General features: G+C 41.9%; 1 protein-coding gene across 7 annotated transcripts in view; it reads right to left on the bottom strand.

Annotated features, from left to right (window-relative positions):
- Positions 1-13,367, bottom strand: part of PCM1 (pericentriolar material 1) — a 382,937-nt gene that overhangs the window by 315,584 nt on the left and 53,986 nt on the right. The window contains exon 7 of one of the 7 annotated variants that reach the window (XM_075347110.1): positions 4,416-4,589. The exons of the other annotated variants lie outside the window; for them this stretch is intronic. Within the exon in view, the coding sequence (XP_075203225.1) occupies positions 4,416-4,589 (174 nt within the window). The remainder of the gene's footprint in view (positions 1-4,415; positions 4,590-13,367) is intronic. 7 annotated transcript variants of the gene reach the window in all.

Below are 13,367 nucleotides of genomic sequence, written 5' to 3'. Positions count from 1 at the left end.
AAATATAAAAGGGGTTGTCCACTACTCTGGCAACCCCTTTTCAATCACCATTTCTCCCATTGTAAAATAAGCGCTATATTCACCTCCAGCGTAAGCAGCATTTAAGGTGTGCCGAGCTTTAATCAGCAGCCACTTCCCTCACACGTCCGTTGGACACCCAAAAGTGAGAGCTGACGCTGCTCTCTGAATTCCTCCGGATCTCCGTGTTGTTAGAAGGAAGAGAGGGAAGCGTCCGCTGATTGGCATACAGTCATGTGAGTCCCGGGAGACCAGCTGCCAACATTTTAGAAACAATGCCCGAATTGGAGTTGAGTATAGGTGTTCTTAATTCCCATGAGGAAATATAGCGATGGAGAAGGATTTATCTTTTTAAAAGTATAACTCCACTTTTAAGTGACTTTTCAGAATAAGTGGTCATAAGTCAGCACATGGGAAACGTGCCCACGATCAGGAATAGCAGTGTTTTGTATGCAGCGTCTTTTCATTGTGTACAAAACGCTGCGTTGTACAGTAGAAGCACAGTGGATGGTATGTGTAGAGATCCCATGCCCTCTGTTTCTTTTCCCTGCAGCGTAATCTGACATGCGTGGCAGCTTTACAAGCCACAGCATGTCAACTTATGCTGCGGAGTCGCAAGTGTTCTGAGAGGGGAGAACAAAGCTAAAGTCCACAGCGACTCGAAGCCTGATCAGACTGCACATTCTCCTGTGGAGAACACTTGTGTCTTGGCACATCCAAAACACAGTGTGCAGATCATGTTCACATATCCTTAATGTCTTTCTAGAGCTTCTCCCTATTCACCTTTATATGCAAAAGGTGTAACTTGATGTCACCGAAGACAGACTAAAAGTCCGACTAGGGACATTTTTATTTGCCAGTTAGTGATCATGTGTGTAAGCGTAATGATGGTAGTAATAGACTCGCCGGTCCAGCACCTGTATCTGTAACCTGCCGGATCACTGTGTGGAGACGTAGCTATTCTCCCAATACAAGTCTGAAACGCAGTATCAGGCCTGTTCTCAGTATCATAGACTTGCACTGGGGAAATTCAAAACAGGACCTCCGCCCCACACAGCACTCACGCTGTGATTAAGCAAGTCACCACAACAGACCGGATCACCGCTGAAACTGGGAGAAGACTGTGACCAATGAGTATACTACTACCTTCATGTACAGTTCATTTACATCAACAAATACTATACAAATATGTGTTCTCATTCTTCCCTTCAAGGGGTATTCTCAAACTGTCTCTTGAGAAGCTCAGAGCTCTGTAGTCTCCTTACTTACTGGTTTCTGGCAGGGTGGGTTTTAAGTAACAATCCCAGTAAGGCTAGGTTTCACACTTGCGTTGAACGGCATCTGTTGCATTGCATTGTGTAACGGATGCAATGGATGCGTTGCATATAATGGCACAACGGATCATACAAAACAATGGAAAAATGCTTTTTTTTTTTTTTTTCATTTTTTTCCCCTTTACAGTTTTACCGGCGGCAGACTATTGTGAACGATCAGATGATCACCCGGCCGCCGGGCGCTCAGCTGAGCGCTCTCAAAAGCCGGCCGCTCAGCTCGCGATTTCAACAGTGCTCAGTCCCGCAATAGTGCCACTGGGCATGCGCGAGACTTCAGGAGCACTGAGTAACATGAGGGCTGCGGCCTCATCTATGTCAATCAACACTGTGGGATGGGGAACAGCGACAGGAGGGGGAATAATGGACGCAATACAGCCCGCCCCTGTGGCCAGCAAAGCTCATTAGCATACCAGAAGGTAAGATTTTATAAAGTGTTTATTTAGGTCTCAAAGGAGGGCAGTAGCAAGAGGAACCTTTCTAGAATGCCGCCCAGGAGCTGCAGAAGGGGATTCTTTTAGTTTCATAACGAAAATTCTAGTGACAGGTTCCCTTTAAGCATAAGTTCTGAGACAGCACATTCAACCATCAGTGGTTTGTTCAGGAGTTAAGGCCCAGTCACACTAAACAACTTACCAGCAATCCCAACAACAATACAACCTGATAGGGTTCGCTGGTCAGTTGCTAGGAGGTCGCTGGTGAGATGTCACACTAAGTGACGCTCCAACGATCCCACCAGCAACCTGACCTGGCAGGGATCGCTGGAGTGTCGCTACACGTGGAAGCGATGCTGCGCTTGGTAACTAAGGCAAATATCGGGTAACCAACCCGATATTTACCTTGGTTACCAGCGCACACCGCTTAGCGCTGGCTCCCTGCACACCTAGCCACAGTACACATCGGGTTAATTACCCAATGTGTACTCTGCTACGTGTGCAGGCATCAGGAGCCGGCTTCTGCGGACGCTGGTAACCACAGTAAACATTAGGTAACCAAGAAGCCCTTCCCTTGGTTACCCGATATTTACGTTCGTTACCAGCGTCCGCCGCTCTCACACTGCCAGTGCCGGCTCCCTGTTCCCTGCACTCCTAGCCACAGTACACATCAGGTTAATTACCCGATGTGTACTCCAGCTACGTGTGCAGGGAGCAGGGAGCCAGCACTGACAGCTGAGAGCGGCGGACGCTGGTAACGAAGGTAAATATCGGGTAACCAAGGAAAGGGCTTCTTGGTTACCCGATATTTACATTGGTTACCAGCGTCCGCAGAAGCCGGCTCCCTGCTCAATCAGTTGTTGCTCTCTCGCTGTCACACACAGCGATGTGTGCTTCACAGCGGGAGAGCAACAACTAAAAAATGGTCCAGGACATTCAGCAACAACCAACGACCTCACAGCAGGGGCCAGGTTGTTGCTGGATGTCACACACAGCAACATCGCTAGCAAGTTGTGCCTCAGCAGCGATGTTGCTTAGGGGTACTTCACACACAGCGAGATCGCTACTGAGTCACGTTTTTTGTGACCTCATTAGCGATCTCGCTGCGTGTGACACTGAGCAGCGATCTGGCCCCTGCTGTGAGATCGCTGCTCGTTACACACAGTGCTGGTTCGTTTTTTTATTGTTGCTCTCCCGCTGATAAGCACACATCGCTGTGTGTGACAGCGAGAGAGCAACAATCCTGAATGTGCAGGGAGCAGGAGCCGGCGTCTGACAGCCTGCGGTAAGCTGTAACCAAGGTAAACATCGGGTAACCAAGGTGGTTACCCGATATTTACCTTCGTTACCAGCCTCCGCAGCTCTCACGCTGCCAGTGCCGGCTCCTGCTCCCTGCACAAGCTAAGTTAAGCGGTGTGAGCTGGTAACTAAGGTAAACATCGGGTAACCATACCCGATGTTTACCTTAGTTACCAGTGTCCGCAGCTTCCAGACGCCGGCTCCGTGCAAGCGCAGCGTCGCTTGCACGTCGCTGCTGGCTGGGGGCTCGTCACTGGTGAGATCTGCCTGTTTGACAGCTCACCAGCGACCATGTAGTGATGCGGCAGCGATCCTGACCAGGTCAGATCGCTGGTCGGATCGCTGCTGCATCGCTAAAGTGTAAAGGTACCCTTAGTGTGACCGTACCTTAAGTCCACTGCAATCATTGGAATTACATAGAGAGATAACACGGCATTTGAACAAGCACAAAGCTGGAGCCGAGAGTGAAAGGGAGGATGATGAGCAGAAAACTGCTAAAACTAAATGTGTGGAAAGAGGTGGCTAGGAAATTAGGAGATAACGTCTCTCCTGGAATGTAACTACTACACACTATGGGCCTGGGCCGGCACTAGTGGCTGACTTCTACGGAAACCAGCTATACACAATGTAAGAAATAAAAGCAAGTCAACTGCAAACTTATTTTTATGCAGTCTAATTAAAGAAATTTAGTAACTTGAGAATACCCTTTTAATACATTTGCAAATCGGTTTGGATACATACAAATGCAGAAAAATTAACAGATCAAACAACATTATTGGCTTTTCCATTAATAAACTCCATGAAAAGAGCACACATGGAACGCATCTGTCTAGGAACAAGTTGAGTAAAACAATTGTATAATACATCTAAAACAATATAGTTAAATTGTGTGATATATCTGATACATTATATATTACTTATCAATTGCCAGCTTTTACAATAAGACTGTAGAAATTGTCAAAACAGACAACTCCTGATTGGCTCACAATGCAGAGTCCAGTGGTTCTTTGTGATGCATCTTTAGCCTGTCTCCTGCTTGTGACAGGTTTCTCTGTGTCAACTCTTGCAAGTACGAATTGAAGGGTAGTGTGGAACTTAAATTATATTATAATAATAATAATAATAATTATATTTTAAATATAGCGATATTGATATTTGTTTTTTATATAAATACATTAACAGAAAAATCTAAATTGGAAAAATAGGTAATTTTCGGATGACACATTTCCTTTAAAAGACAAAAAGTGTCAGAAAGGTTCTTTGTAATCCCAGTCTGATGAGTATAGATAATCAGCAAGGTACGCAGTCTACTATAAAGAAATATAATATATACCTTAAAGTGTAATCCATGCTGTAAAAAACAAGGGTTACTTGGCCTCATTTCCTTGTTATTCATGGTCAGTCTTTTTCTCTTTGGAGACGTGATGCTGTCAGATTGTGAACATTTCATTTGCGACACCGAGCTCCCTAGATTGTCCTCAATTCGTGGTCGACTAAGAGATACTGCCTTTATTAAACAATTCAGTTGGTTAAACTATGCCAACTTTAAAATATGCAAATGTAAAATAATACAGTAAATTGTACATCCCATTTCAGGTGTTTAATTGTTTTTCATTCTTACTCTTCAACACAACTCCCTTTGATATGATTAACCTAGCTAATATAGACATTATGGAGGGGTCCCTAACTTTAGGAAATATATTTAGCTGAAATGGTATGTATACTGATAATCAAAAAAGGTTAATAAAAAAACAAACAAAAAAAAACTTTTTGATTATCAGTATACATACCATTTCAGCATGACGGATACGCCATTTAACCTGTTTGGGTACTTTTCTAGATTTTGAGTACGTTAAAACCATCCTTTCCAATTGATATATAATATTGTCTATGGTTCTGCAGGATACTATATACAGCACCATATATACCATTTTGACATATTTGTGAAGTGTTATATATATATATTTAACAAATTTATTGGATTGTTGTAATGGCCTTTCCAACTATTTATAATATTGTGTGAGGATAAATTATTGATATAATCATTTATTGAAATTCTGTAACAACTTCTGTATTGAATATGTTAGAGCAATTTACTACAATTATAGAGGTCGTTGTCTTTTAAATGGTTTTATGATTGTGTGTCGATTCTATGGACCCAATAAAAATTGTCAATTTTGTAATATTTTATTTTTTGATGTGCTCCTTAATTATGTGTGCTCTGTTTCTTCTGTCTTGAATCGTGTAATTTGAAACACATAAGGCTGCACTCATAACCCTCATCAGTGAGGTTGTGCACCCCTAATTTTCATATATTGCGGTCTTATATACAGCATGTTAGATTGCTGTATATAAGAGCCCAGTGATGGTTGCCGCAGCTTATAGGCCTCAAAACTGGTAACCGGTTCTCTTTATAACAAAATAAATATATTAAAAAAAAGAAGAAAAGGGAGCATCTGCCACTAAAACGTCTTAGTTCTGAATTTATGGAGTGCCCACTTGCGCTGAGCATCATCAAAATAAGCCAAATCCATCAACAGATAATTCCTTGGGAGACAATGATAGACTCCAGGTGGTGATCAGGAATACCAGTTGCCAATGAGATTCTCTTCTCAATTAGAGGCCCTGGCAAAGTACTACATATCACGAGGATATGTTGGAGAAGTAAAGGGAAAATGTCAGCAGGTTTTAGTTATGTAATCTTCGAGCAGGATGATGTAGGCACTAAAAGCCTGAATCCAGCAATATGTCATTCAGTCATCTTTGTGTTGTTTAAATAAAATCAGTGTTTTATCAGCAGGAAGTTATCACTACAGGACTAGGCGTCAATACCTCCTAAAAAACAGCTGTGTAACCCCACCCCCAACACTGATTAGCAGCTGTCAATGCACAGTGTACACAGAGAACTGTCAATCAGTCTTGTGGTTATACACAGCATTTTGAGCCCTGCCAGATCTGTAGCTGAGCCCTCATAGAAATGACAATATGCTGACCAGCCAGCGATACATTGCTGAAATTGGGTTCTTTGACCTTATATCATGCTGTTCTCAGATTACATAGCAAACATACGGTGACAGATTTCCTTTAAAAACACGTCGCCCGAGAAATCATATATAGCTCTCATGCTATGACAAAGAGCAGTGCCCATTACCAGCTAACAGTCACCAACAAAACACTCCAGTACAAATTTCTAGGGTTTTTTTCTACTCCGAGATATACATTTTTTTTTTATTACCTATACCAACAGGTGATAAACAAATGTTGCCATTTGCATTTAAGAGGACTTTTTTTTAGTAGTTTTAGCAGAAAAAAAACTGGCCACCACATGGGATATTGGCTACAGAACTTGCAGAGACTATGTGGGTGTTAACAGAAATTCACCTGAGTGTACTTTTTCCCCTGCAATATATTGCCCAATAAGGCATGCAAAAAAAACAAACCAAAAAGAAGAAGCCCCTAGATATGTTTACAACCAGCTTTCTGCTGAGTCATGTAATGACAAAGCCCTGCTCTGCAGAGTAGATCAGAACCAAGTGTCATTACAAACACTTCTTGCAGCTTCATTTCACAGCAGTCAGTGTGGTGGGAGGGAGAGCACAGACAGTGTCCTGAGATTACAAATACATCTTGCAGCTTTAATGACACATCTGACTCTTCTCCATGATCTCACCTAAAAATAAATTTCTACAGCACAAGTTTGTAACAACTTACCAAATTCTTAGAATTAAAAGACCGTTTAGAAAAAAAAAATAAATCTAATTGTCAAAAGTCAGTGGGGCCCATCTCCGCCCATCCCCACCACTCATTACTGCATCCTTATTAATCAGGCATAGAGCGAATCTCTCTGCCCAATCACTTAGATAACTGTGCAGCCATTTTTAGAATGGAGGTGATACCGGATTTTCTGCTCCTCACAAGTTACAGCACTCCCGGATATAGTCTCCATGTGGTTATACTCAGGTGGGACTACATGCTGGGATCTGGGCTGAGCCTAGCAACACACGCTCAAATTCTTGAACCCATTGTGCTGGAAAAGGAATGGTGGAAAACCGATCGGCAAAAAAACGCATCTTACTGGATCCGCTGTCTGCTCAGTGCAATGTCAATGGACTTGCGGCAACATGCAATTGAATGCGTTTGCGCGCGGCAGTGTCTGGATCCGGTGAGTTGAAGTTTTTTACCTTACATCAAAAACGCAATTTGTTGCGTTGTTCACCTCCATCCAAAAACTGCAACTCACCGAATCCTGTACATTGCGGCACTAGCTTCAATGTATATCAATGGGCGCCAGATCCGGTATTAACAGTTGTAGTTGTATGCTGCAGGAAGGATCCTGTTTGCTGTACAGAATATCTGAATATCACACACACACAAACACACACACACAAAACACACACACAAACACACACACACTCAAATACACACTCACTCAAACACACACTCACTCAAACACACACACACACACACACAAACACACACTCAAATACACACACATACACACACACTCAAAAACACACACACACATTTAAACACACACACTCACTCAAACACACACACACTCAAATACACACAAACACACTCAAACACACACACACACACACACTCTCACTCAAACACACACTCACTCAAACACACTCACTCAAACACACACTCACTCAAACACACACTCACTCAAACACACACTCACTCAAACACACACTCAAACACACACACACACACAAATACACACACACACACAAATACACACTCATTCAAAAACACACTCTCAAACACACACACACATTCAAACACACACACACACTCTCAAACACACATACACAAACACACACACACACACACACAAATACACTCATTCAAACACACACACATACACACTCATTCAAACACACACTCTCAAACACACATACACACACTCTCAAACACACACAAACATACACACACACTCACTCAAACATACACACACACTCAAATACACACACACATATACATACACACAAACACACAAAAAAACACACACATACACACACGCTCTCAAACACACACACACTCTCCAACACACACACTCACTCAAATACACACACACACACACACTCACTCAAACACAGATACACACACACAAACACACTCACTCAAACACATACTCACTCAAACATACACACACACTCACTCAAATACACACACACACACATACACACTCAAACACTCAAAAACACACACAAACACACATTTAAACACACACACTCACTCAAATACACACACACACACTCACTCAAACACATACACACACACACAAACACACTCAAATACACACTCAAACACACACACTCTCAAACACACATACACACTCTCTAACACACACAAACATACACACACACTCACTCAAATACACTCAAACATACACACACACAAACATACACACACAAAAACACACACGCACACACACTCAAATACACACACAAACATACACAAACACACACTCACTCAAACACATACATACATACATACACACTCAAACACACATACACACAAACACGCAAACACACACACTCAAATACACACTCAAATACACAAACACACTCTCAAACATACACACACAAACACGCAAACACACACACTCAAATACACAAACACACTCTCAAACATACACACACTCAAACACACACACACACACATTCAAATACACACACTCACTCAAACACACACACACACTCACTCAAATACACACACACACATACATACACACAAACACACACTCAAAAAAACACACACACATTTAAACACACACTCTCAAACACACACACACTCACTCAAATACACACACTCACACATACACACACTCAAACACACACTCAAATACACACTCAAATACACAAACACACTCTCAAACATACACACACTCAAACACACACACACACACTCATTCAAATACACACACTCAAACACACACACACACACATACACACAAAAACACACTCAAATACACACACACACTCAAATACACACACACTCAAACACACACACACTCAAACACATACACACATACACACACAAACACACACACTCACGCAAACACACACACTCACGCAAACACACACACAAACACACACACATACATTCACTCAAACACATACACTCACACATACACTCACACATACATACACACTCACTCAAATACACACACACACACACACACACACACATACACACTCAAATACACACACACACACAACACATACACTCACTCAAACACACTCACTCCAATACACACACACTCTAAAACACACACACACACACTCTCAAACACACTCACAAACACACACACTCACTCAAATACACACACTCACTCAAACACACACAGACACATACTCAAACACATTTAAACACACACACTCACTCAAACACACATACACACACTCAAATACACACACAAACACACGCAAACACACACACACACTCCAATACACACACTCAAACTTACACACACACTCATTTAAACACACACACTCACTCAAACACACATACACACTCACACTCACTCCAATACACACACACACACACTCAACACACACACACTTACTCAAACACACAAACACACGCAAACACACACACACAAATACACACTCACTCTCACACACACAAACACACAAACACACACACACTCAAACACACACTCAAACACACACTCAAACACACACACTCACTCAAAAAAACACACACACACAAATACACACACTCAAACACATACATTCACTTAAACACACACACACTCCAATACACACACACACTCCAATACACACACACACTCCAATACACACACACACTCCAATACACACACACACTCACTCAAACACACTCACTCAAACACACGCACACACACTCAAAAACACACACAAACACACACACAAACACACTCAAACAAACACACAAACGCAAACACACACACTCAAACACATACACTCACTCAAACATACACACACTCACTCAAATACACACACACACACTCAAACACACACACACACTCACAAACACACACACTCACTCAAACACACACACACTCACTCAAACACACACACTCTCACTCAAACACACACACAAACACACACACACACACACAAACACACACACAAACACACACACAAACACACACTCAAATACACACACACATACATTCACTCAAACACACACACACATACATTCACTCAAACACACACTCACACATACATACACACTCAAACACACACACACACACTCTCAAACACACACACACACACAAACATACACAAACACTCTCAAACATACACACACTCAAACTTACACACACACACATTCAAATACACACACACACTCACTCAAACACACACTCACTCACACTCACTCCAATACACACACACACTCTCAAATACACACACACACAAACACACACAAACACACACTCAAACACATACATTCTCTCAAACACACACACTCACTCAAATACACACACACACAAATACACACTCATTCAAACACACACACACTCTCAAACACACACACACACTCTCAAACACACACAAACACACACACACAAACACACATGCACTCACTCAAACATACACACACTCAAATACACACATTTAAACACACACTCACTCAAACACACATACACACAAACACACAAAGACACACACACACAAACACATACATTCACTCAAACACATACTCACTCAAATACACACACACACATACACACTCACACACACTCAAACACACTCAAAAACACACACAAACACACATCTAAACACACACACTCAAACACACATACACACACTCAAATACACACAAACACACACACTCTCAAACACACACTCAAATGCACACACACTCACTCAAACACACACACACTCTCAAACACACACACTCACTCAAATACACACACAAACACACACTCAAATACACACACATACACACACACACACACTCATTCAAATACACACACTCACTCAAACACACACTCATTCAAACACACACACTCACTCAAACACACACACACTCAAATACACACACACTCTCAAACACACACACACATACATTCACTCAAACACATACACTCACACATACATACTCACTCAAACACACACACACTCAAAAACACACACACAAACACACACACACACACTCAAACACACACACACACACACACTCACTCACACTCACTCCAATACACACACACACACTCAAAAACACACACACACACATACACACTCACTCCAATACACACACACACACTTACTCAAACACACGCAAACACACACACACACTCAAATACACACTCACTCAAACACACTCACACACACACTCATTTAAAACACACACACACGCAAACACACACACACACACAAATACACACTCAAACACACACTCTCACTCAAACACACACAAAGATTTTTATATATGTATATACATATATGAGAAACGGGTTTATGCCGCGCTCAAGAATCACTGTATCCAAGGAATTTACTTTAAAACTCTTTTTTTATTTCAGTTTTATTTCAGGGAACTGAAATAAAAAAAAAAAAAAAAAAAAAAAAAAAAAAAAAAAGAGTTTTAAAGTAAATTCCTTGGATACAGTGATTCTTGAGCGCGGCATAAACCCGTTTCTCATATATGTATATACATATATAAAAATCTTTGTCACGATCATCTCGGGGCCGCTGCTTGGAACCACGCTGACACTCACAGGCTTTTCAAGGGGTTGTGACTGGCACAACCTCATCAGGTGAGTGTTCTCATTCGTGTTTTTCTAAACGGTTATTGCCGGGTAAGACCCTATTTGCGCCTTTTGTTTCCTCATCTCAAACACACACACTCACTCAAAAACACACACACACACACACACACACTCAAACACACACACACACACACACACACTCACTCACACTCACTCCAATACACACACACACACACACACACACACTCAAATACACACTCACTCAAACACACACACACACACACACTCATTTAAAACACACACACGCAAACACACACACACACACACACACAAATACACACTCAAACACACACTCTCACTCAAAAACACACACACAAACACACACACTCAAATACACACATACACACAAACACACACACACTCAAACACACATACACACACAAATACACACACAAACACACACACTCTCAAACACACACACACACTCACTCAAATACACACTCATTCAAACACACACTCTCAAACATACACTCAAACATACACACACAAAAACACACACATACATTCACTCAAACACATACACTCACACATACATACACACTCACTCAAATACACACACACTTTTAAACACACACACACAAACATACACAAACACACACTCAAACACATACATACATACACACTCAAATACACACACTCTCAAACACACACACACACACACATACACACTCAAACACACACACACTCAATCCAATACACACACACACACACAAACACTCAAATACACACACTCACTCAAACACACACACACTCTCTCACACTCTCTCACACTCTCTCACACTCTCTCACACTCTCTCACACTCTCTCACACTCTCTCACACTCTCTCACACTCTCTCACACTCTCTCACACTCTCTCACACTCTCTCACACTCTCTCACACTCTCTCACACTCTCTCACACTCTCTCACACTCACTCACACTCACTCACACTCACTCACACTCACTCACACTCACTCACACTCACTCACACTCACTCACACTCACTCACACTCACTCACACTCACACTCACACTCACACTCACACTCACACTCACACTCACACTCACTCCAATACACACACACACAAACACACACACAAACACACACACACACACAAACACACACACACACACTCACTCAAACACACACATTTAAACACACACACTCACTCAAACACACATACACACTCACTCCAATACACACACACAAACACACACACACACACACACACACACACACTCATTTAAAACACACACGCAAACACACAAATACACACACACACACACACAAACCCACGCAAACACACACACACACAAATACACACACTCACTCAAACACACACACAAACACACACAAACACACACAAACACAGACACACACACAAACACCCACACACACACAGACACACAAACACATACACTCACTCACATACACACACTCAAATACACACAAACACACACTCACTCAAACACACATACACACACTCTCAAACACACACAAACATACACACACACACACTCAAATACACACTCAAACAT

Source organism: Anomaloglossus baeobatrachus, chromosome 1 (assembly GCF_048569485.1).
Source record: "Anomaloglossus baeobatrachus isolate aAnoBae1 chromosome 1, aAnoBae1.hap1, whole genome shotgun sequence".
NCBI lineage: Eukaryota > Metazoa > Chordata > Amphibia > Anura > Aromobatidae > Anomaloglossus > Anomaloglossus baeobatrachus.
This window is presented reverse-complemented; position numbering and strand designations above follow the sequence as displayed.